At 40.8% G+C, this 27,466-nt stretch overlaps 1 protein-coding gene across 1 annotated transcript in view; it reads right to left on the bottom strand.

Moving 5' to 3' along the window:
- Positions 1-27,466, bottom strand: part of COG5 (component of oligomeric golgi complex 5) — a 225,643-nt gene that overhangs the window by 40,218 nt on the left and 157,959 nt on the right. Inside the window, exons 14-15 of the mRNA XM_069977427.1 lie at positions 22,473-22,572; positions 17,177-17,290 (exon numbers count right to left, since the gene is read on the bottom strand). Of these exons, the coding sequence (XP_069833528.1) occupies positions 17,177-17,290; positions 22,473-22,572 (214 nt within the window). The remainder of the gene's footprint in view (positions 1-17,176; positions 17,291-22,472; positions 22,573-27,466) is intronic.

The raw sequence follows: 27,466 nt of genomic DNA, 5'->3' as shown, positions 1-27,466 counted from the left end.
GACCTGGCAGCAGAAGGGGACAGGTAACTATATGTTACTGACATGTCCCCCTCAGCCCCGGCATCATAGTAAAATATTACTTTGTCCCAGACAACCCCTTTATAGATTTGTAATTTACTTCTATTGAAAAATCTCCAGTTTTCCAGTACTTATCAGCTGCTGTATGTTCAGCAAGAAGTGGTTATCCTGCCAGTTGACACAGTGCCCTCTGCTGCCACTTCTTACCATGACAGGAACTGTGCAGATCAGTAGCAAATCCCCAAACGAAAACATTTGCTGCTCTGTTAAAGTTCCTGTCAAGGACAGAGGTAGCAGCAGAGAGCACCATGTCAGACTGGAAAGAATATACCACTTTCTGCAGCTGATAAGTACTGGAAGACTGGAGATTTTTGAATGAAAGTAAATTACAAATCTATATAACTTTTGATACCAGTTGATTTGAAAGAAAAAAAAAACAACAACAACATTTCACTGGATTACCCCTTTAATTATTTGTTGACAGTAGAACCAATCAAGTTGTAGGATATATTTGGCATCTTGCATTCTTATTACTATTTAATGCTACTACGAGCATAGGTCAAGCAGTCACAATTTTTTATAAACTGTAACTAAAGAAGGTAATACTTCTTAGTAATTCTTAGTACAAATTGTACACTAGTGTTGGTGGGAGCTCTACCCTAGTAGACAAATATATATATTTTTTTAAACGAAAGCTTTTAAATGAACAATATTATTGTATTTTAGTGCCTGAAGTTATAATTAGTTGTAATCTATTAAAGTGACTCTGTATCCAACAACCCACTGGTACCGTCTGTTTGATTAGACTAAATCCTTACCGGATGTGTCTTTTGAAATGTGCCCAGTGCCTTAGGGCCCTTTTACACGGAAAGATTATCTGACAGGTTATCTGCCAAAGATTTGAAGCCAAAACCAGGAGTGGATTTGAAAAGAGGAGAAATCTCAGGCTTTCCTTTATTACCTGTTCTCTGTTTATAGTCCATTCCTGGCTTTAGCTTCAAACCTTTGGCAGATAATCTATCAGATAATCTTTCCGTGTAAAAGGGCTCTTAGTTAGAGCAAATAATTACCTTTTAATCTGTAGCAGGTGAATCAAAGTGGTGTGATCTAAAGTGTCTCTGCCCCAGGTCTGCAACGCCTCTCCTTTCTTCCTCCCACCCCCCTCATCATTAGGAACAACCCCCAGGCAGGGTTTTTCCCTTGCTTCAGGCAGTAGTTTCCCTTGATAATGCTTCTTTGGGGAACAAAGTTGTCAGTTCAGTGTAATCATAACAGCTGTAAATTTTGACATATATGCCCTATAACACCTTTAGGCTATGTTCACAAAATGTCTTTTGTTGCCTGTTTTGAGACAAAAATACACAGATATTAATGCAAATTATGGCAGTAATGTTCATAACATGGCCCTATTTTTGTCTCAAAAGACGTCCATCCAAAAAGACAACTGAAAAACAGCCAAAGAAGGCATTGTGTGAACATAGCCTTAAGGTGTAAATGGAAATTTGGATCTGCACAATATTCTTTTGACAACAGGGAACACAGTGCAGAAAAGTTTATATCTAAATTGTATGTATATTGTATAGTTTGATTTCAAAATCAGAATGTGTCACTAAACATGTCAGTATTAACCTGGGATAGGATCTGGGTTCTGAAATAAAGTAAAACCGCTTTCTTTGGGGAAATTACACTACAAACCTTCTCTCCAACATTTAAGGGATAACGCTCACTTTAAACAATTAGGAACATTGCAACTTGTTAAAAACTCCTTGACATTTAAATGGCACCTTCCACCACTTCACAACTCAGAGAGTGAAAATCCTAATGTGAAAACACACCAATCTGTCAGAGATGAACAAGTGAATATGGGGATGTGAATTTCAGATTTAAGAGTCTTGCCTACAGGGTTTATCGAGAAAGAACTTATAGTTCGTGACAGAATCTCCTATGATTCAGGACAAACGTAAAGAAAGATCAATGTAGGCTATGACAAGAAGCAGGTGCAACCATTGTGACCCTAAAAAAAAAGTCCACCTAGTGCATGTATGACAGTATAGCTCCTTTGATACCTTAGTTTCTTCTGTTCACACTTGCGAACCTGCAAATGTGGACAGAATAAGGACCCATTAATTTCTATAGCCCTATACACACACTGCAGGTGTTACAGGTCCATGTTGGGGCCACGACCCTTCCTGTAAAAAAAAAAAAAAAAATTAAACAGAGGAGAGGGGCAAGCCATTGTGCAGCCCATAGTTCCATCGATTCTCTATTTGTTTGGTACTAATGCAGGTGGTTAAGGATGCACATGCATAGTGCTGTCCATAGCTGTGAGTTTGTGGCTGCCGACAGCTCTATAGATGTATAAATCAGGCCTATGAATGAATTATAATTGGAATTTTTTCTGTAGCAAAATATTGACATCACATTGGACAAGTAAAGAAGATGGCCTCTACCATGTTTCCCAAAAAAATAAAAAAGTGCCTTATATTTTTTTTCACTCACAGACACTTATTTTCGAGGGATGTCTTATTTCTCTTCCCCCAGCTGTGACCAAGTGCGCAATTGGTGGCAGTGGCAGCGTGTCAGGACACATGGAGGACGTGGGGGCCATGGACCAGTATGCCTGCTGTGCCGCCCCTGGAGGTCCACGAGGGGATTAGGTGATTCCTGGGTGGTGGCGGGTGGCAACAGGCGGGCTTAATTTTGGGGGGTGTCTTACTTTCGTTGGGTGCCCTAGTTTAGAGTAGGGGGTGCCTTATTTTCGGGGGGATGCCTTACTTTAGGCTAGAGGATAGGGTAGTTGGGGTGTCTTATTTTAGGAGGGTATTTTATTTTTGGGAAAACACAATATCAACAGTCCCCATCTAACCTGACAGAGCCTTAAAGGATCTGCAAAGAATTGCAGTAAATCCCCAAATCTAAACCCCAAAAAGGTAAAGGGTCTGAAGATCTTCCAAATGCACTGTTCTGTTACTACAAATACGCTATTCATCATTAGCATTTCACAGGCATTATGATAAGGCCACTACAGTTTTTCTCTATACTTATTATACTCCTACTCAGAAGTTACCCTGGTATACAAGGCATCAGAAGTTATGATGTGATAATGTGAGCACGGAAATGGCTAAACAAAATTTCAAGAACAAAATTATCTTTGTTAATAAAGATTAACCATGCCTAGTAGCCATGCATATAAGTGTTGCAAATGTTAATCTTTTGATTACATTTATTTATATTGATAATAAAGCATGGAGGAGAACCTCATTTATCATAAGGCTCATATGGCTTGAATTTACAAACTTCATTTCAATGAGATCAGCTGCATAATTACATTTTCTCCAGCAGCAACTACTAAAAGCTGCTTAATCAGGTTTAGATTTGGAACTGATGAAGGTCAAACCCTTCTCATACCATGTAAGTTACAAAGTACTGTATACAAGACACAAACAAAAGGGATGGGACATATATGTACACATGTGCAAATGAAAGCTACAACTTAGCAGCCAAAAATGCTCTGCACAAAAATGAATATATCATATCAAATGTATATATACAAAATTAAAACCTAAAAGCTATGGACACATGCACTATAAATGGTCTTGTCCTCTTAAACCTATATCTATTCATATATTTACACCTGTACAGATCCACTAAAAGCAGTGTGTATAATATATGACATTTTATTATTCATCCCTCAAATACATGCAATCCCTGCCAAACCATAAATAAAAAGCATCACATAATAAAATGAACTCACCCAGACCGAGGCGAATGCTGCCCTGACCCGTTTTGCTATGTCTGCTTCATCTGGGTGACACATATGATACTTTATACATACCACTTGTAGTGGATCCTTTTGTAAGTGTATATTTGTAGTGCATTTGAGTAGGATCCATAATTATTGATTTATTTCTTTGGCCAGATGTCATGAGATTGCATCTAGCCATGCTTTTCTTTTGGTATTGGTTCTTAGAGTAAGATATTCAATAAGAGGCTTTTAAAGCCAGAGAAGACACATACAGGCAGGCAAACAAATAGATCTTGACAACTGATCATGATATACATGCACCCATTTAAAGTCAAGCTATCTAATCGATGGTCACTATTGTCCTTAGCAGCATGGTAAAATGGTGTGTCATGACACACAAGACTAAAGACAAGAATCATACTGTATATTTCATACTCGGCCATCAGAATAAGGTGTATGGGGGCTGCCCAACTATCCACCAACAGAATATGTTGGTGGAGATAGGGATTGGGGGTGATGGATTTTCACTGCTCAACCGCTTTGTTATTGGTGGAATAAGCTGGCACCAGAGCAGTTTAATTACCAATAGCTAAGGACGTTGGATGTTACCCTAAGGCTGCCTGGAAAACATGGATACAGCCATAGGCTGCTTTCATGTTTCCCAGGACTTTCTAGGGCTGCATCCAACTTCTTCAGCCATCGTTAATCAAACGCCAAGAGTTCTGGTTCAAGGTTTGCTCATCTCTATTTGTAATGCCACCTACATCTACACCTGGTTGAGTATATTGAAATGCTTGAAAGGCCACTCTGATGCAGTTTTGTGCAAAGAACTTTTCTTTCCTTTGTTAAGTATTAGAATTAGACCAAAAATGTACCAGAAGAGAACCAAATGGGAATGAGTAAACTACATGAATACAGCGCAAGCAACTTTAACCCACCCAATATGTATAACTTTACCTATTCTCCAACACCAAAACATTTTTACCATTTACTCTACTTGTCTATAGTTTATGTCATTGTCTTGCCTGTTATACCATCACCTATCCGTTTCCTCCTGTGGACTTTATCCACATCAGCCTCTCCCCCCATCTGTCATCCAAGCAGTGTCAGACTGGCTCACCAGAGTAGGACAAATTATAGGAAGTGGAGACAGGGTTTAGGATACTGTTGCAAGAAGGTAAACCAAGACTTTTTACTCCTCTCATATTACCTATAAAGCAAAGAGCAACTGTCCCTTCTGTAAACAGCAGTGTACATACTGCTGTATGTCCACACTGATACAATGTAATCATCCCTACCTGAAGCTACTCAGCAGTTGCAGCTACAGTAGCTCAGTGTAAGCCCCTCATTACTGCTGCTACTTCTTTTCTGCTCAAACAGTACCTTGCAAACCCAGTGCATCAGTAGCCTCTTCTCCATTCACATTCCATCTATGGTAATTTACAGTGTGAATCTACATTGTATTGTTAGACTGACCCTTCAGTGAAGCCTGTTTGATTTTGGTGCTTTCACTATTGTTATTGAGCATACCCCCAAAAATGGTATCAATAAAAAAAATACAACTTTTCCCACAAAAAAACAAGTCCACACATAGCTCCATGAACTAAACAAACTAAAAAGTGATGGCTGTCTGAATATTATGACACAAAAATATTTTTTTTTAGGGTTTTCACAAAATAACAATTTTTGACAGATTCAGAAGATAAACTTACAAACTAAAGGGAATTGGGGGGAGGGGAAAGTCTGACCACTACGACCCTGACAGATCACAAAAATCTGGGTCCTGAGTGTCCCTCTGTGAAGGGAGCACCAGTATGCATACCGGACCACGGATTCATTCACACACCATGAGACTGCTTGAAAGTGACTCTGTACCCACAATCTGCCCTCCCCAAACTGCTTGTACCATCGGATAGCCGCTTTTAATCCAAGATCTGTCCTGTGGTCCGTTCGGCAGGTGATGCAGTTACTGTCCTAAAAACAACTTCTAAACTTGCAGCCCTGTGTCAAATTGACGTGGCCTGGAGTGTATGCCCTAGGCTTGCACCGCCTCTCCGTCCCTCCTCCCTGCCCTCTTCACCATTAGGAATGCCCCTGGGCAGAACTTCTTCTATTCCTCACTTCTCTGAACACTGCACAGGTGCCTTAACGATCCAACTCATGTGCAGTGTTCACACAGGTGATGATTAGGAGAAACCTGCCTGGAGCATTGTTAATGGTGAAGAGGGTGGGGAGGAGGAACGGAGAGGCGGTGAAGCCTAATGCACAGACATCCTAGGCCACGCCAATTTGACACAGTGCTGCAAGTTTAAAAGTTGTTTTTTAGTACAATAACCCCATAACCTGCCGAACAGACCCCAGGACAGATCTTGGATTAAAAGCAGCTATCCGAAGGTACAAGTGGTTTGGGGAGGCAGATTATGGGTACAGAGTACAGATGAGACTGCTTTGGCAGACTCGTAGTTTGAATACAGTTGTAGGGCGCATACAGAAACTGCTTCATTCAAACAGGGGAATTCAGAACCCCCATTCATGTGATCAGTGAATTTCCAGCAGCTGAAACATCACCAATCACTTAACACCTATTATGGATGGGTGGTAAGTGGTAGTCTCAGAATAACCTCTAAAGTGTACTTGTCATCATGTTTTTTTAACCCCTTAACGACATCGGGCGTAAGTATACGCCCCCGCAGGGTGGGCTTTAACGCAAACGGGCGTATACTTACGCCCGATGTTTCCCCGATCGCTGTGTGTTCACCCCTCCCGTGCCGACGATCGCTGCTATATGCTGATCAAAATTAGTCACCGGCGTACAAGGACCACTTAGGACTAACTAATACTTAACTTTTAATAATTCATTAAAAATATCCGACAAAGGTCCACACAGACAAACAAAAACATCCACTAGTGTACTCTATATACAGTGAGGTTACCTAAAGGACATATATGCAAATCGGGAAAAATTTGTCCCACGCCCCCAAAGGGGTACTAATAGATTGGGGCTGCAGGCCAGGCACTGAGAGAAAGAAAGTACAATCAAAAATGGAGGAAAGAAAAGAGAGGAGAGTGATGGTGTACCCTGCTCTCTGCCCTAGTAACCTCTTGCCCTGCCTTTTGGGGAACCTACCTCCTTAATAGGGTGGCCCCAACCACGATGACAGTCCCTTCCTTATTGCACGTGCCCAGGAGGAAACAAAAGAGAAAAAACAGAAGACAGAAAAGAGTGCAAAACAGTGTCAACTCAAAACCACCTTAAAAAACAAACAGCAAGAGATATCATTATATACAGGCACAGCACCTATTTCATAAGCTGTGCTCGTTCCGACGCGTTTCAGCCGTCCCAATTATGGACGGATTCATCAGGGAACACATATAGCACTCCAAAGGATGTGCTTAAACAAATTCCTGCTGTAAAAGGATGTCCTCTCATCACAAAAATACTTATGGACCTCTTAAAAATGGTAAAGCATAATGTTGCAATAAATAGCTCATACTCGATATGGTGACAAAGAACAAAAAAACCCCATATAGGTAGATAGAGCAAAACTGGTTATACTTAGCTACACAAGTGCTGGATGGAGTAGTGGTGCCTGCGAGGATCCATGACCACCCCACGATAAGAGGGCGATCGATAAGAGCTCGCCCTCTTATCGTGGGGTGGTCATGGATCCTCGCAGGCACCACTACTCCATCCAGCACTTGTGTAGCTAAGTATAACCAGTTTTGCTCTATCTACCTATATGGGTTTTTTTTGTTCTTTGTCACCATATCGAGTATGAGCTATTTATTGCAACATTATGCTTTACCATTTTTAAGAGGTCCATAAGTATTTTTGTGATGAGAGGACATCCTTTTACAGCAGGAATTTGTTTAAGCACATCCTTTGGAGTGCTATATGTGTTCCCTGATGAATCCGTCCATAATTGGGACGGCTGAAACGCGTCGGAACGAGCACAGCTTATGAAATAGGTGCTGTGCCTGTATATAATGATATCTCTTGCTGTTTGTTTTTTAAGGTGGTTTTGAGTTGACACTGTTTTGCACTCTTTTCTGTCTTCTGTTTTTTCTCTTTTGTTTCCTCCTGGGCACGTGCAATAAGGAAGGGACTGTCATCGTGGTTGGGGCCACCCTATTAAGGAGGTGGGTTCCCCAAAAGGCAGGGCAAGAGGTTACTAGGGCAGAGAGCAGGGTACACCATCACTCTCCTCTCTTTTCTTTCCTCCATTTTTGATTGTACTTTCTTTCTCTCAGTGCCTGGCCTGCAGCCCCAATCTATTAGTACCCCTTTGGGGGCGTGGGACAAATTTTTCCCGATTTGCATATATGTCCTTTAGGTAACCTCACTGTATATAGAGTACACTAGTGAATGTTTTTGTTTGTCTGTGTGGACCTTTGTCGGATATTTTTAATGAATTATTAAAAGTTAAGTATTAGTTAGTCCTAAGTGGTCCTTGTACGCCGGTGACTACTTTAGTTCTTTTTTTTTGACCACTGGACCTTATTCTATTATGGTGTAACGGCACCTCTATTTCCGTTAGTTGGATTTTCATGTTATATGCTGATCAATACAGATCAGCATATAGCAGCTAAATTCAGCTTTCCAGGTCATCGGTGACCCGGTGACCCGGAAAGCAATGGCGATTGGTGCTGTCCAAGATAGCACCAATTGCCATAAGTGTCCACACCAAAGATGGCGCCGATGCCACCCCCACGATCGCCGTGATAGGCCGGCCAGTACCGACCCATCACGGCGATCATACTGTAAAAACACAGTTTTGCCGGATTCTGCACCCCTCAGCTAGGTAGCTGAGGGGTGCAGAACAGGTGTGTGTGTGGTGCAAGTGTACCATACTCACCTGATCTGGGCGTCCGGAGCGACGATCTGCAGTCCGCGCCATCCTCACGTCTTCTTCGCTTCACTTCCGGGTTCGGTCGTCCAGCGTTGGAAATCTTCGGAAACGCTCGGGTCCTCGGGTTCGGCGGGTCTCGGCAATCTCCGGCAGAGTCGCTCTACTGCCCCCTAGCGGCTGATCAGTGAATTTTTTTTTTGCGCCCTAACGCCGCTGAGTGCTGATCAGCATCGCACATAAGTGCACCGCTGATCAGCAACTCCTCCATTTTGGCGTAGGGGTGTTTTTTCCCCCCTATATCCTACCGCCACTGTCTGCTGATAAGTGCCGCACATAAGTGCGGCATTTATCAGCAGCTCCTTTCTTGGCGTAGGGATATTTTTTTCTTACTGTCAAAAAAACACGTAAAAAACACTACACTACACCACACTACATGGAATAAAGTTTTACACTACACATTTACATACCCCATATACCAATCCCCGTAAAAAGATGGACCCCAGGGTGTTTTCGGCGTCAGAGGCATACGCTATTATTGCCTCCGACAACGAAACAGCCAGTGAGGATAAATGGGGGGATCCTTCGTTCCTCCATTCATCCTCATCGTCCTCATCATCCAGTGACATGTCTGGGGGTAGCGTAGCGTACGCTGCCCCCCAGACACGTCTTTTCCGCCAGAACCATCTCGATAAGAGATGACGGTATGGCGTGAAATTCTACAAACTCTGTGAGAGTACCTCAGGGTACACTTACAGATTTAGGGTAGGTGCACACTGCGGAATGGCGAAGGATAACCCTTTGTGCATTCCGCAGCTGGCACCCGCCGGCGGACTGATGGAGGCGCGCGTCTCCGCCCGTGTCATAGATTCCATTCTATGCACGGGCGGATTCCGTTGTCCGTCCAAAGAATGAACACGTTCATTCTTTGGACAGAGGGCGGAATCCGCCCGTGCATAGAATGGAGTGTGACACGAGCGGAGACGCGCGCCTCCATCAGTCTGCCGGCGGGTGCCAGCTGCGGAATGCACAAAGGGTTATCCTTCTCCATTCCGCAGTGTGCAGGTACCATTACAGTGTGTGAAGGAAGGGACACCCGAATCCTGCCCCCAGATGCCCCCCCATCCTCCGAGTTAGTGGGGAGATCGTTTGGGAACTGATCTTCCCACTGCTGGATAAAGGTTACCACCTGTACGGGGATAACTTTTATACCAGCACCCACTCTTCTGGTCCCTCGCTGCCCTCGCTGCTGTAGCTTGCGGCACGATCCGAAAATATCAGAAGCAGTAATAGAGCCCTAATATTTAGCAGCCATGGAGCGGACCCAGCGCTTCTGGATATGAGGGACCCCGTATCGCACCAGGACAACATTTTCCAGGTGACGTCCCCCACACTGGAAAACAGGAGACCCCAGAAGAAGTGCAGAGTGTGGGGTAACAGGGGGATCAGGAAGGGCACCATTTTCCAGTGTGACACCTGTCCTGATCACCCCGGCCTCTGCATACAGGATCGCTTCAAGGGGTACGTCATTGCTGTTCTACATTTTCTAAATTCTGTCCCTTATTCCTATTTCAGGGGTCACGTTGATCCAGGGATTATTCTGATTGCCATTATGGAGTCGGGAGGAAATTTTTCCCCTGTGATGAGGCTACTGTCGTCTGCCTTACGAGGGTTTTTTTTTGCCTTCCTCTGGATCAACACAGGTTGAATTTGATGGACACCTGTCATTTTCAACCTTATAAACTAATAATTGGCCTAATACCCCCAAATAAATTAGAATTGTCCCTTTTCCCCAGCTAAATAGGTATGGCCGCCATTCCCATTAGAGGATGCCATGATGCAATTACAAAGCCTCTGTGCGGCCAGGACAGTAGAAACCCCCCACAAGTGACATTCTGGAAACTACACCCCATAAGGAATCTAACGAGGGGGGCAGTGGGGATATGGCCCCCTGGTTATGGCCACATTTGTGGAGTGAAAATGAAAAAATAGTATTTTTTATTTTCACGGTACATGTTCCACATATGTGCCCGTCACCAGTGGGGTCCATATGCTCACTGTACCCCCTTGTTGGATTCCTTATGGGGTGTAGTTTCCATAATGGGGTCACTTGTGGGGGGTTTCTACTGTCCTGGCAACACAGGAGCTTTTTAATTGCGACATGGCCTCCATCCTCCATTCCAGCCTCTAAATGGCGCTCTGTCCCTTTGGTGGCTTGCCCTGTGCCCATATGGCACATTATGTCCACATGTGGGGTATTTTCGTACTCAGGGGAAATTACCCTACACGTTTTGTGTTCACTTTCTTTTTTAACCCCTTGTGGAAAAGGAAAAAAATCAAGGCTAGACTAACATATAGTGTAAAAAATGTTAAATTTTTACACTAAATTATTGATCTTGTCTTGATTTTTTCATTTTCACAAGGGTTTAAAAGATAAAAAAAAAACACTAAATGTGTAGAGCAATTTCCCCTGAGTACGGAAATACCCCACATGTGGACATAAAGCGCCATGCGGGTGCAGGGTAAGCCTCCAAAAGGAAGGAGCGCCATTTGGCTTTTGGAGGCTGGATTTGGCTGGAATGGATTTCGAGGGGCCATGTTTCATTCAAAAGGCCCCTGTGTTGCCAAGACAGTTGAACCCCCCCACAAGTGACCCCCCATTATGGAAACTACACCCCTCAGGGAATGTAACAAGGGGTGTAGTAAGCATATGGACCCCACTGGTGACGGGCACAAATGTGGAACAATATGGCGTGAAAATAAAATATTAAATTTTTTACACTATAATGTTGGTTTAGCCTTAAATTTTTCATTTTCACAAGAGGTTAAAAGAGAAAAAAACACACATAATGTGTAGAGCAATTTCCCCCGAGTCCATAAATACCCCACATGTGGACATTAAGCGCCATGTGGGTGCAGGGCAAGCCTCCGAAGGTAAGGAGCGCCATTTGGATTTTGGTGGTTGGATTTGGCCAGAATGGATGATGAACGCCATGTCGCATTTACAGAGCCCTCATGCTGCCAAAACACTGGAAACCCCCCCCAAGTGACCCTATTCTGGAAACTACACCCCTCAAGGAATCTAACAAGGGGTGCAGTGAGGATATGGACCCCTTGATGACGGGCACATTTGTGCCGTGAATGTGAAAAAATGAAAATTTTCACTTTCACGTCACATTGTTCCACATTTGTGCCCGTCACCAGTGGGGTCCATATCCTCATTGCACCCCTTGTTAGATTCCTCGAGGGATGTAGTTTCCAGAATGGGGTCACTTGTGGGGGGTTTCCAGTGTTTTGGCAGCACGAGGGCTCTGTAAATGCGACATGACCCTTGAAATCCATTCCAGTAAAATACAGCTTCCAAAAGCCAATTGGCGCTCCTTCCCTTTGGAGTCCCGTCCTGCGCCCGCTTGGCATTTTATGTCCACATGTGGGGTATTTCTGTACTCGGGAGAAACTGCGCTACACGTTTGGTGTTTTTTTTTTCTTTTATCCCTTTGTAAAAATGAAAAATGAAGGCTAGAACAACATTTTAGTGTAAAAAATATAAGTTTTCCTTTTTTACACCACATTGTTCTGAAAATCTGTGAAGCACCTGTGGGGTCCAGATCCTCACCGCACCCCTTGTTACATTCCTTGAGGGGTGTAGTTTTCTAAATGGTGTCCCTTTAGGGGTGTTTTTTAGGTTTTGGAACCCCAGAGCCTCTGCCAACCTGAAGTGGTACAGTCAAAAATGACCAAATATAACGGAGGTGTTGAAATTCACTAGGCGCTCCCTTATATCTGAGGCTTGTGGTTGCGTCAAATAGCGCAATAGGGACACATATGGGGTATTTCTATAAACTGCAGAAACGGGGAAATCAATATTGGGGTGCATTTCTCTGCTAATAGGTTTATCATTATGAAAGATATTGGATTACAATAAAATCTCTGCACAGAAAATAAAAATTTTCAAATTTCTTACACACTTAGCTTTTATTTCTGTGACTCCCCTTAAGGGTTAAAAAACTTTCTGGATGTGCTTTTGCAGAGTTTGGGGGGTGCAGTTTCTGAAATGGGGTGCTTTGTGGGGCTAACATACAGTCCCCTCAAATACACTTTAAGGCTGGGTTCACACTATGTATATTTGAGGCTGTATTTGTGAGGCTGTATAGCAACCAAAACCAGGAGTGGATTGAAAGCACAGAAAGGATCTGTTCACATAATGTTGTAATTGAGTGGATGGCCGTCATTTAATGGCAAATTTTTGCTGTTATTTTAAAACAACGGCTGTGGTATTGAAATGATGGCAGTTATTTACCGTTATATGACGGCCATCCACTCAATTTCAACATTGTGTGAACAGAGCCTTTCTGTGTTTTCAATCCACTCCTGGTTTTGGTTGCTATGAGGACCTGAAAAGAGGACCAAATACTGCCTGAAGTATACAGTGTGTGAACCCAGCCTACACCTGAACAGGTCCCTAAAAATATCTGATTTAGAGATTTTACTGAAAATTTGGAAAATTGCTGCTAATGTTTTAAGCTTTCTATTGTCTAAAAAAAAGAAATAGTTTAATAAAAGCTACCAACATAAAGTAGACATGTTGCTAATTCTATTTAATATATAATATATGTGGCATAACCATTTTCTGTATAAGCAGAAAGGTTTCAAAGTTGGAAAAATGCATTTTTTCACAATTTTTCACGTTATTTTGGTGTTTTTCATAAAGATTTGTTATAAGTATCGACTCCATTTTACCAGAAATGTAAAGTACAATATGTCACGAGAAAACAATCTCAGAATCGGATGGATAGGTAAAAGCATCCCGAAGTTATTAATGAATAAAGTGACACTGGTCATATTCATAAAATTTGTCTCTGTCCTTAAGGCCATTTCAGGCTCTGTCCTTAAGGGGTTAAAAAAAAAACCAAAAAAACCAACAACATGGACCAACAGGGTGAAGTTAACATATCAAAACAGATCTCTAAATAAAAACCGCAGCTTAAAAAAACGAAAAAAAGAACGTGCTTAATAATGCTGACAATAAAATTATCACATGAATAAACCTGCACGGTGACAAGTTATAGCATCATGGAGCTACAACCCCATAAATAGAGACAGGTCAGATATAAAAAATGGGCTCTGGTCCTTTAAGGGGTCCAGTGCTATAAAAACATGTATCACTTTCTTCCACAGACAGCTCTTGTCTCCAGTTCAGGTGTGGTTGGCAATTAGGCTCAATTCACTTTAAGGGAACCAATCAGCCCAATCGGGCTGATATGGTAATGTACCAGCCACGGCTGCAGCAGGAGCTGTATACCCGAAAAAAGCAGTTTCATCACCTCGGCGTGTGACAGGCACAGGCGGGGAGGTAGTCATCTGGTGGCTCCCCGCCCGTCAGCGCGCTCAGAGAGATGATTGACAGGCAGAGAGCGGTGACTAGACACGGGCGGGGAGCCACCCAGATGACTACCTCCCTAACTTTGCCTGTCACGCACCCGGGTGATTAATGTGCTTTTTTTGGGTATACAGCTCCTGCTGCAGCCGCGGTCGATTGGGCTGATTGGTTCCCTTTAAATAGAACTGAGTTACAAAATCCCACCCAAACAAGAGACAAGAGTGTAGCTGTGTCTGGAAGAAAGTGGCCATGGTTTTGTAGTGCTGGATACCCACTTTCTGGAATGGTCCTGAAGGGGATAAACAGAAAAAAAAACTGCAGTTCACAATATTGGTTCAGACCTAACACCAGAAACAGAAATTTATTTGGTCCCCCAAAGCAGATGTGTTACTAGCCCATCTCACAACAAACACTATGCTACACACAAACCCTAAACTACTCAACACATACTGTCTACTTTATACTTATATACACCAGATACACATACTACCTTCAGTGTTCCTCATATGCAGTACCTAGATGCAAGACCTATGTCATGTGAGCATGATGTCACAAAAAATCCTGCACCGCTTTAAATTTGACTGCATTTTGCACATAATTGCAGCAAAATTTGCACAGCACCGTTCTATACAAATTGTGTTAAAACGGTTTTTGCTGTAAATTGGCTCAATTAAAAGGGATGGCATCTTTTTATTAATTTGCCACTCAATTAATTTGTCAAGGACTCTTTATTTCCTTGCCTCATGGAAGATGTGGCCCTTACATGTTATTCAGTATATAATGTAAAGCCAATTGTAAATGTGTGTATGCTAATAAATGAGGATTCACCTATGGATTGTAACATACGATTAAAAGAATTCTAATCTAAGAACTCTTTGGGCATATTTTTCAGGGTTTTTTTCACGATTTGTTTTCTGAACTTCAAAAGGGCTTTTCTAAAATGAACAATGCAGAGAGATGGATAAAGGTGTATTGAGCTTACAGGTCAAAAAGGTTTCTGTGTAGTCATGAATCAAACACACATCAATGGGTTATATCAGTTTAGTGATGTATTGACATATAAAATTATTTCTCCTGACATAACGTACAAAAGACAGCAAGTTAGTTGTATACACTATTAGGCCAGATTCACACACACTAAAATAATACCAAAATATGGCTGTAATTTTTATGGAAAATAAAACAATATGTAAACGTGTAACAAAATCAATTGGACAGTTGTAATTAATTACAGACAGTCTTTAGTATGTTGTGGGAACATAGCCTTAGGGTTCATTCACACATATAGGATCTGCTGCAGATTTTATGCTGATTTACATCATTTAGTTACTGTACATTGATATTTGGAGCATAAAATCTGCAGCTTCAAACCTGCGACATCAAATCCTGCAGATCCTGTACGTTTGAATGGACCCATAATTGGGAAATCATATCACAGGAATTTGTCATAAAAAAATAAAGCTAAGATTAAAACTAGGGTTTTAGGGAATATGCCATGAATTTGTGACAACCACAGTCATTACCTTGACTAGATAGGCAAGAAATGTATATTGTCATTGCAATTACATAATTCTTTTTAATTATGGAGATATTTTTTACTTTTATCACCAAATTGAAACATTATTGACACTAGAATCAACAAAATGAGAAAAGTGCAATTGATAATGTTTCTGTCCACCATAATCCAAAATTTAGTCTTTGATTTGAACTAGTTTTGTTATGTTGCTCACAGATATGGGGGGATGCCGGTCTTAAATTTGGCCCCACCCCTATTCTCCCCACCAGATTTACTAAAATCTGAAGGCAAGAGGGACCTGAGGCTGCGGCACGATGAGCACAGAGATCTACACCTGCCGGTGCAGATTTCTGCCAAGAGTTACGCCTGCTAACAGGTGTATATCATGGTAACTCTCCGCCTTGGTGCGCCCCCATCAGGTGAGCGGGGGTTACAGCTGGGGTACACCACGGAGAAGGTAAGATCTGCATCTTCTCCATGGTGTACACCACCAGTTTAAGCTTTATAAATGTCCCCCATAGTATCTGTATACAGTGGTGCCTTGGATTACGAGCATAATTAGTTCCGGGACCTTGCTTGTAAACCAAATCCACTCTTAAACCAAAGAAATCATAGAAATTCAGACAGTTTGTTCCACACCCCAAAAATAATGATTTTTTTTGTTCTGAATAATATGTAAAACTAATGAAACATTTAGAAACAGCAGAATATGTGATATTATAAGTTACTGTACAGTATAACAATCAGCATGTGGTGTATAATGTATAGTAAGGGCATAAACCTGAAAATACAGCAGCAGTTTGTAGATACAGGATGAAGCTGCAGATCCCAATAATGCAGTAGCGTAGTACAACAGGCTAGAATTACCTCCACAGTCCTGTCCCCTGATGTAAGCCCCAGCCTGAAGTGGATCTGCTATTATTTGGAAGATGAGGGAGACTTCCTGGGCCAGAGTACAGGGCTGTAGACCCCGCTATGCAGACTATGCCCCTCCCCCACTCACCCTCCCACGCAGTACAAGGAGCTCTTAAACCAAAGCAATGCTCTTAAACCAAGTTACAATTTTGAAAAACTGTGAGCTCTTCTTGCAAAACGCTTTTAAACCTTGTTACTCTTAAACCAATGTACCACTGTACTTATTTATTTTGTTTATAGTTGTAATAAAACTTTTATTTTTAATGCTTCATACTATCCACTTTAGTCATGTCTTGTTTATTGTCTTTCCTTTTCACTTTCCCATTCACTGCAAGTTGAAACTGCACACTAGATATGCATGTTCCGACACTGAATAATGAATGCCTCATACTTGGAAGAAGTCATTATTATTAAATAATTATTTTAAAAACCCAAAGGATAAATAGGTGAAAAACGTAAAAAAAAAAATGAATCACAAACACTAAAATAAGAATAATAAAGGATGCATGAGAAGTACAACCTGTTCAAGTTTTACATTAGAAGATACAAAAAATAGCATACGATCCTTTTCCACACACTCAATAGACTATGCTGGTCCGGGTAGTTAGAAATGTGACAAACTGGTGCCAGAATATGATTTACTGTAAAATAATACAAGAAAATGATGTGATTCATCCACAGCCATTACATAGCTAGGCAACATTCATCAATTAGGAATAACTCAAGTATTCTAGGAAACTCTACTGATGGCTTACCACTTTTTGAATGGATTGATGCAGCCTGTAAAGTGAATTGACCACAGCCACATTTCTTCGTTGACCGTCTGTGAGAGGTCCTATGACCTGACTTGCATCTCCTTGAGTAGACAGCTACAAATATAAAATTAGATCACTGTTAAAAAGTAGGAATCCAATGTCAGGACCAATGTTATGTTGAATAGCTTGATTTGAGCAGTGCTTGTTTGGTCACAACACATTTGAAAGGGTTGTATAAAGAAGGATACAAAAGGAAATAATAATAAAGCTCTTTAGAAACAAAGGCAACAAAAAGGAAAAAACTGTGTATTTTTGAAGGCACATAAGATCTTCATGTTCGAAACATGACTAATGAAAGAAACTCAAATTATAGTGGCATTACTCAGCAGCACAGAAGTAGGTTTATTCCATGAGGGATATGTATTCCAAACAGCAAATTTTATAGCAGAAGAAAGCCATTTTCAGTTTATGCAAAGCAGCTGATTTCGAAACAAAGCCATACATATTTATATACATCAGTTAGTCTCTTGGTAATTATTTAGATGGTTTCTAAAAACTAAAACCTGTTAGAATCTACTCTAGACTGGCATTAGGCTCTGCTCCATTACGTTCCTCTCGCCCTTGATGTGAAAAAATAAGGCAGTCAGTTGTGTTATTCTCCCCAGAAAAAGACAATCCGAATCCCGACAGATCCTTTATTAGTCAATGTGACCTTTCACTATCTGTTGCAAGGTCTAATACAACAGATCTGTTGCTGATCCATCAAAAGAGATTAAAGTGAATCTATCACTCCCAATGACGGTGGTGAACTACTGACACTGTTGCATAAAGTACAACAAACTGATGCCCATGAAACCTTTATACATGCTGTTGTCGTCATTAATTTTTATAAAAATCACTTTGTTATGTGCCATTAAAGAGTAAAGGAAGCAGGGCCTCAGGTCTGCTGCGCTTTAGGCCTTCAACTTCTCTGTTCGCTAGATTTCCAACTTCTTGCACACTGACAGGTAGGCAGGGCTGACGTAGACTGCAGAGCACTACTACCATGACACACCACATTACCACATCGTGTCCATTTGCAGTGCAGGCAATGACTTGCCTCACTTGTCACTCTCATTATGTACGTGCGACCAGAAATGAATTCTTTTCAGCCCACACGATATGTGAGGGGCAAGTAAGGCTCTGGTTTAAACTACTGCATGTGCCGCAAGAGGATACAGTAATGCATACGTGCGATGTTAGCAGGGCTTGGCAGTGTAAGCCCAGTCCTGTCTATCAATAGAGTAGTGCTTTGTCACACAGCAGAGTTAGAGGCCTAGAACACAGAAGTCTCTGGGCTATGTCTACTTGACAATTATATGGCCCATAAAAAAAAAATCAGTTTGTTGTACTTTAACCCCTTCATGACCAAGGTCATTGGTGCCTGGTTGTCATTTTTTGTGCCATGATCTCTACTTCTTATTGGTACTTCATATTGTTGTAAGAGAAAAATGTTGTTTATTAATTTTTTTTTTAAATATCATTTAAAAAAAATGATCAATCCTGGTGTTTTTTTTTTTACTTTTCATTTGCGCTGTTCACCGTGCGAGAAAAATATTATTAAATTATAATAGACTGGACAATTCCGCACACTATGATATGTAATATGTTCATTTTTTATATTTTTTTTAAATATTTTTATTTGTATAATGGGAAAGGGGGTAATACATTTTTATTGGATTTTTTTAGTGTTTTTTATGTTTTAAAACTTTTTTTTTACACATTTTGTATTGCATATATAAGTCCCTTAGGGGACTCTCTTTGCCAACTTCTCTTTCTATTGGTTTATCTGGATCTTTTGGAAAAGATGCTTATTAACAAAGGTGTTTTCTACTATGGATCCAAGAGGGTTTGCCACAAAGTTTTACTACTGAGATTTCTCCTCTTTTCAAATTTATTCCTGGTTTTGGCTTAAAAAATCTGCCGGACAACCTGTTGGTGTAATAGGTCCCTAATATATGCCACAACTCTATTAAGGGTGCGTTCACACCTACAGGATCCGCAGCAGATTTGATGGTGCAGATTTGATGCTGTGTTCAGTTATTTAAATGAAACCTTCTGCGGATCTGCTGCGAATCTGCTGCGCAGCAGAAAATAAGCTGCGGGCCCGGTAAGTGTGAACGTACCCTAAAGGGTTTTACTATAAGAAAAATGTATTATCTTAGTTAAGACATACAGATGCAGGAAAAAAAACATCTGAAAGATTTAGTAATTTATAGTTGGAAATAATCAAGATAATTTACATTTTGTTACAATTATTCATGTTTTATCATATATATATAGATCATATATATTATTATGTATATACTGTATTTTTGGACAGTATTACTCCTCTGTGTAGCCAATTAGGCAGATTTCCATAAGACTTCACTACCAATTTTATCTTCTTTAGCAACGTCAAAGATGTATAATCCTAGTCCAGGAAGCTACATTAGCAAATGCAAGTCAATGAAATACAATTAGAGACAGCATAGAGTATCTTGCATAACAGAAACAGTTTTCTAAGCAACCCTATAATCCATGTCTTGTATAGCAACATCTAAAATATTCAACTGATCATGATAAAAACAAGGAAATATCTACAGAAATACAACATATAAAAAAGAAAAGGTATGTAAACATAAGAATGATTTCTGAGACAAATACATAATAATATGTATTGAAGCATTTTGGGGAGAAATGTGCGTTGAGGTGGGATGAGTTGGGTTTATTGATCCCCTTTTTGTTGTCACAGAATACACTGGTAAATATATCTGCGGAAATTATGCTATACATTTTGGGAGGCTTTATCTGGCCCGAATTGTTATAGCACTTACCTGGACAATTATTACAGTTTACATTTGTACTTATTTGATTTTGTAGGCGACGCTCTCTTACACACCTTACATTGGTAATTGGTTTTATATCTATTATTTTGTGTAGAATATAACTTTTGGTAGGGGTTGTTTTATAGATGTTTAATTATTCACATATTACAGCATAGACCATGAAAGATGTTCTACATGCAATTGGTTCTCTAAAATAATACACCTGGTGCCCTAAACAAAATGTATTCAGAATTGTACAGTTGGCCAAACAGCAACTACCCCATTTATGATGGTCTTTGGCATACGTTTTTGCAACAAATTCTCACTACATCCTCAAATTTCCCATAAGGCCCTATTACACAAAACGATTATCAACCATAGTTGGCATATTACCAGCCAATAACAGTTTGGTGTAATAACACATGTTTAAAGACCACAATCATCTGACATGCAAAATGTCAGCTGATTAAGTTCTTTTTAAAATTGTTGAAATGGCCCGATCAGGTCAGCGATGGTCTGCTGCTCGTCGCTCTGTGCAATAGGACCGGTGGCAGCAAAGAGCCACTGACGTTAATGGGCCACCTGGGCAATCTAAGGATTGTCCAGGCAACCCCTCCCACAGCTCCCTGCTGCTGTCTGCACACAGACAGCAAGCAGGGAACGAGAAAAAAGCAACAGGTCGGCTCTCGCTTCCCAATCAATATTGTGCTGTGTAATACTGCCCTTGGACTGTGAAACCTATGAAACAAAACCATTGGGTTGTCTTTCTTGTGCTTTTCTTTCATAAAACAAAGGGTTTACTGACCAACAAAACAAAAGATTCACGGACCAATTTTATCTCATTGCTGTTGTAATAACCTTATTCAAAGGGCTGAACCTAAAACAAAAAAACAAAAAAGAAAAAACATCCTTCTTCCCAACACTGTTGTTATTAGGTGACAGTTTACTAGTTAAAGGGGTGCTGCACAATTTTATATCTTCCACTGTAATCAAAAGTCAAAGAGAAGTTGCAGTGAGGCATTTGTACTGCACTCTGGTGTGCGGCACCACTCTTTCCTCCTCCCCTTTCTCCATGAATACAATAAATACTCTGCATTGGATGGCCTCCTACACACTTACGCCAGCCTCCATGTTTGCGCGTGCGCCGATGCTGTCAAGGCCCATGCACGCTGTCCTGACAGTTTGCCACTGATATCACAAGCGGCGCGCTTCTCTTCATTGTTGGCACAGGTGCCATAGACGGGGTGCAGCACATGCGCGCTGAGGGACTGAAGCCAATGTCCACAGTTGGGACACTCAGCACGCATGGGTGGCTCCCCTGGCGAACAACGAAGAAAAGAGGCGCATGGCCTGTAATATCAGTGGATAACTGTCAGGATCGCATGCATGGTCCTTGACAGTATTACTGCATGCGCAAACATGGAGGCTGGCACAAGCATGCAGGAGCCTGCCCGGTGCCGAATATTCATGGTGAAAGGGGAGGAGGAATGATTGGTAAGGGGTGCCACAAGCGCCTCCCCAGAACTCCTCTTTGACACTTGAGTACAATGGAAGATATGAAATTGTGCAGAATCCCCTCCACCAAGAGCTAAGGCAAAGGTACCCCTTTAACTAGTAAACTGTCACTTAATGCACACTGTCTGCACCTCAGGTCGGCTCCAAGTGCTGACAGTTTCCCTTTAATAGCTGATTCCTATCTCTACCTCTGTTTTTTTATTCAGTGTGCATTATCTATAATATATTTCACAAATTAATAAAGTGAACAACTGCTAAGCTTTTTGGATGTTCATCTATCAATTATAGATGGTGCCATCCAGACTAAGGTACACTTGAAACCATCAGCCACAAATGTAAGCTTACAATATGATCGCTATTACTCTTATTACCATAAGTGTTACTTAACATACAGTTTATACGCCTACAGCAAAGAGTAAAGGTATTTTTTCATAATCACACAACAATATTAGGAAGGCAATTTGGATATTTAGAACATCCGATAGACAATGCCCACCAAGTGAAAGCCAGAGATAGAGATAGAAATAGATATTAGGTACCAATAGTGTTTAGTTCATCCCTATGAGTAAGGTTATCAGAACAGTAATAAGATAACATTGGTCAGTGATTGCAGACAATAATGGCATTCATTTCTCTAGCTATGGTTTCTTTATGAGGCTATTTTATATCATCCCCCAGAACAGCATAGCCTGTTCAGTCCAGTCACCAGAACTATGTCATAGCCAGGACAAATAAGTTCTGTGATGTAATCGGCCAGAGAAGTAAGAAGAAACAAAGTCATGTGTGTACTACTGGAAAATAGGCAAACTCTGGTTCTGCCACCTGAAATAGAGAAAATCTTTTAAACAGACATGCACACATTAAGGCCTCCTCAACATTAAATTAAAATACATTTTCTATGTTATTAAAATGACTAAAATAGCAACGTCACTTACAAGCTGTTCAGACTTCACACCAAAAAGCTGAATGGTCTTTGCAACATTTTTGGAAACAGCACAGCAGAGATTTGGGTCCACAGCAGCCACATTCATTTCACTGTAAATAACACGTAACAAAAGGTAAAAATAAATATTGTTGTGTATGTTATCTTTAGGGAAATTTGTTATGCAAAAAAATCACAATACCGTGCCCAATACAAACTCATTTCAGGCCCCTTTCACACACATTTTTCATATTTTTGGGCACTTTTTTAATACAATAATGAGAAAAAAAATATATAAATATATAGTTTTTTTATTGTATTAAAAAAACTAAACTAATTTGGACCTGATTGGAAAATCTTTGCACTTTTAGAAATGATACAATAATGAGAAAAAATAAAAAATAAATAACTACATTTCATTTCCATTAAGGGAATTGAACCAACAAAAACAAATTGGTGCTGGTCTCTAGAAAGGTGATTTACCCTAGGCCTCAGCTCCAACTCAGACCAGAAGATTCAACAACTGTATATCTGATTGCATTTCATTCCTCTGTTGGCAGATATTGACTGACTGCGTGGGTGAGCAGGAGGCCCGGCAGCATTGATTTTTCATGAAGAAGAGAGAGGAGGAAGGAGGAATGAGGTGTGCAAGAGTGCGGCACAAATGCTGAGCCACAACTTCTCATTGACTCTTCATTAAAGTAGAAGATGCAAGATTATACATAATCCACTCCAAAGACAAATTACCAAAGGCACTATGCTCACTAGGAGACTGACACAGCATAATGTCAGCATCTCAGGCAGTGACCAGGTGCTGACAGATTACCTCTAAGGCAGGCCTGGCAGGAGGAAAAAAGGGGTATAAGATAACCTATGGCTAGATAGGGTTTTTTTTATCTTCATAGTCCTTTTATTAACCTTTTTGTTAATATTTAAATGAGAAAGGACCTGTAGCGTCCAGACTGAAAAGCAGAGGGAAAGCCCTTCTTTTTGTCTCCAGCTTTTTCTGAAAGATTATCCAGGACTGGATCAAACAAATAATTTCTTTCACATGGGATGTTACACAATTAAGCTTTGGGGGCTGCATCCCCAGACCAATTTTTTAAGCCAGATCGTCGGCCTAGCAGAATTTGATAAGGCAGCTGATCTGGCAGAGAATCTTAAGGCGTCTGCCAGGGAATCCGCCGCAAAGGCTGCTGATTTCTTAAGACAAGGAATAGAGGCTAGTAAATTCTCTCTAGATTCCTTAGACTGCAACCCTTCTTCCAAATGAGATTGGTCAGTCAGAATCCCAGACCTCAGATAGAGCCCCAGTACAAAGACAGAGCCACAGACCTCAGACAGAGCCAATCGGCTTCATCAGCAGGAACTCAGATGCCGGCATCCTCACCACCTCATTGCCAGAGCGCTCTGTGCTCCAAATCGCTGGGCCGCGTCTGTTGTCATTTGCTGTGCACTCACCAACGTCCTGGATTCCCTAGGCGCATCACCCTATGTCAGTGATGTATTGGAGTAAACCTGCCCAGGGGCATTCCTAACGATGAAGAGGGCGGGGAGGATGAACAGAGGGGTGTCCCAGATTGAGGGCACAGACACTGTAGGCCACCCCAATTTGAAACGGGGCTGCAAGTTTAAAAGTTGTATTTTAGGACAATAACTGCATCACCTGCCGAACAGACCCTAGGACAGAACTTGGATTAAAAGCAGCTATCTGAAAGTAAAAGGAGTTTGGAGGGGGAAGACTGTAAATAAATAGTAATTGTTATATAACTTTTGGGTAGAGTCCATTTTTTTCAGCTATTGTGGGTACTTATACTTTTAACAACTAGCATTCAGTAATGTCTCTGTCTTTCCCATCAAAACTGTTGGTTGGTGTTCCCATTGTAGCCAAGTACATTTTCTGTTATTCCTCTAACCTGGGGTATAAGACAAATTTTCCATGTAGATCAAACCTAGTTGCTACATTTCTATATGACTGCACTAAACCAGTTTGCATTTTAGCATGATATCTCATTAAATGCAGAAAAAAAATCAAATAAACTATTTAATGCCTCTTAATGTCATGCATTAATCTTTAGTTTTATATTCGTGAGTTAAAGAGTGCAAATCATGGATTTATAGAGTATTTCATTTGTGGTTTACAGTTCTTAGCTCATATTTCTCTGTAGGATATTCGCAATAATCCATCATTCCTTCTATTTTGGATTTAGTAGAGTAAGTAGTAGTTTTCAGCCTGGGATTACTAGAACAGTTGCAAGATAAAAATCAGGAATAGTTCTCTTGGCCCAAATTCATACGGCAACTGCACAGTCTATTTATAGCATGTGCCAGTAAGCGGTGCATCTGTATTGTAATGCGTGGAATATACATGCAGACATATCTCTGCAATACACTCATTTGGCCTCATTGAAGGTTAACAGTTAAGCCTGAATTTTTTTTCTACAAAACTGTATTTTGAGCACCCTTAATTCAAAGCAATGGAATGTACTGTACACACAGTTATGGAAATAACATGAGATGCATACTGAGGTCTTATTACCCAGCGATCACTAACATAACAATTCAGCTTTAAAAAAAAAACAAAAAAAAAAAAACATTCATAAGAACTGCCACTTGTATGACAACACAATAGCTCTTAGTATGTTCACTTGCAATGTGGATGAATACCGTGGACAAAAACTATTGGTCAAAAAATACAGCATTTTCAAGGGCTGTCAGAATGCCAGCAGAATTTCATACAAACTGAATTTCTGCCAGTGAAAATATTTAGACCAGTGTAATTGGTGTCAGACAAAGGGAACAGAAAGAAATTCCGAACATCAACTCCAAGCTCAGAAGTGCCTCAGCTGGACTATAAATTTCACGTTATATACCAAAATAAACACACATAAGCAAACATCCACAGTGTTGTAACCTATTAAAGCAATATGTATCGTTGCAGTTTTTATTTAGTAACAGTATGATGGTGTTATTAAGTCACTGGAGTAGTAAGTAGAGATGAGCGAACCTCGAGCATGCTCGAGTCCATCCGAACCCGAACTTTCGGCATTTGATTAGCGGTGGCTGCTGAAGTTGGATAAAGCCCTAAGGCTATGTAGAAAACATGGATATAGTCATTGGCTGTATCCATGTTTTCCAGACAACCTTAGAGCTTTATCCAAGTTCAGCAGCCACTGCTAATCAAATACCAAACGACCGGGTTCGCATGAACTCGAGCATGCTCGAGGTTCACTTATCTCTAGTAATATGTCATCTTGGTGTGGAGATATTCTTTTATTTTATTTTTTAAATACTAGACCTAAAAATACAGCATGTGCCTCTGGCGATCGTGCTCAGCGCCTTCTTTCCCGGCTGAATCCCTAAGCATGTCCCTTTACACCGACACAGAGAGGGGACCGTATGGTAGTACGGTCACCACCCTGCTCATTCCTATGATCGGTCAGGGTCTGAACACTTACATCCTGAATGATAAAAACTCTTAAAATGTCTTCCTGACATGTCAAAAGTTTTGTTTTGTGACAGGTACACTTTTAAGTGTCACCGTCGTTTGCAAAAACTTTTGACCGGTTTTGATCGGTCTGGGTCTGCAGACGCGTACCAATTGTGAGAACAAGCGGGGAGAAGACTGCGATGCAGCGCGTCTGCTCCTTGCTCTAAGTGCCATTCTCTCCCAGCTCCGTGTCACGTGGTCATTTGGGCTCCGACTGATATCAGTCGGGCTCCATAGACTTTCATAGGCAATCAGTCGGAGCCCAAATGACCACATGACACAGAGCTGGGAGAGGATGGCACTTAGCACAGCCTTCTCCTGGCTTGTTCTCCCGATCGGTACAGGTCTAAACACTCAGACCCGGACCGATAAAAACTTTTGACATGTCAAGGTTTTACCATGATTTAAAGTGTAACTGTTATGTTTTTTTTTTTATTGCAGAAATCAGTAGTATAAGCGATTTTAAGAAACTCTGTAATAGATTTTATCAGCTAAAAAAGCCTCTTTCTGTACTCAAGAAGCAATCTCCCAGCCTCCCCCCCTGACTTCTTATCTGTGCATTATCAGGTAAACACGTCTTCATTACAGAGAAGCCAGTGAAGACGGGCTCTGCTCTTTCCATTGTAAGCCTATGAAGGGGGGAGGGGCTGAGGGAGATGAGGGAGCAGGAAGAGGTGACATGAAGGTCAGCTGTTTGTAGACTCTACTGGCACCAAAAACGCTAAATTCAGGTGTCAGAAAGGTCAGTGCTTATCTATGAACTTACTGAGAGAAGATTGCAGGGTGTTGTGCTGTACAGAAATCCTCCGTGCTCAGTCACTCCTAACAGCCCCTCCCCTCTCCATAGCCACATAATGGAGACAGAAATCCTGCTTCATTTGATGTGAGGGGGGAGGATGGGAGATTGCTTTTTCAGTACAGAGGGAAACTCTTATAGTACATAAAACCTATTACAGAGTTTCTTAAAATCGCTTGTACTGTTGATATTTAATGTTTTCAGAAAAATGACCCTGAAATGAGAGTTACGCTTTAAGTGACATTTTACGGTCAAACTAGGCTGGTAACTAAAGGCTTAAAGTTTTTATGCTAAACATATTTTTTTTCAAAATCTGGTTTTAACTGGTGTGTATATATATATAAATATATACACAAATACTGTATATATACACATACATATAAATAAGTATACTCATTTTATGCTTAAGTAATTTTTGACACAGGCAGTTTTGATTATATACCCTATGTTCCTTATTTACTATGCATAAGGGAAACAGGAACATGTTCCACACTTAAATAGGCACTGTTATTACATAAAAAGTTTTTTAATGACTCTTTAAGACAATGGAAGATCAGAGAAGTCATTTGGCTGTAACTCATCAACACAATTATTCAAGACAGAAGTTGCAGAAAACGGCAACAGTGATGGTCACTAAAATATTTAAAAAATTGAATAAATAAAAGATACAAAAAATTAACAAAGGTTTCTGAAATTTTATTAAGAGCTGTCCAGTACCTAC

Source organism: Dendropsophus ebraccatus, chromosome 1, assembly GCF_027789765.1.
Source record: "Dendropsophus ebraccatus isolate aDenEbr1 chromosome 1, aDenEbr1.pat, whole genome shotgun sequence".
Taxonomy (NCBI): domain Eukaryota; kingdom Metazoa; phylum Chordata; class Amphibia; order Anura; family Hylidae; genus Dendropsophus; species Dendropsophus ebraccatus.
Note: the sequence above shows the minus strand (reverse complement) of the source record. Positions and strands in the feature narration are given on the sequence as shown.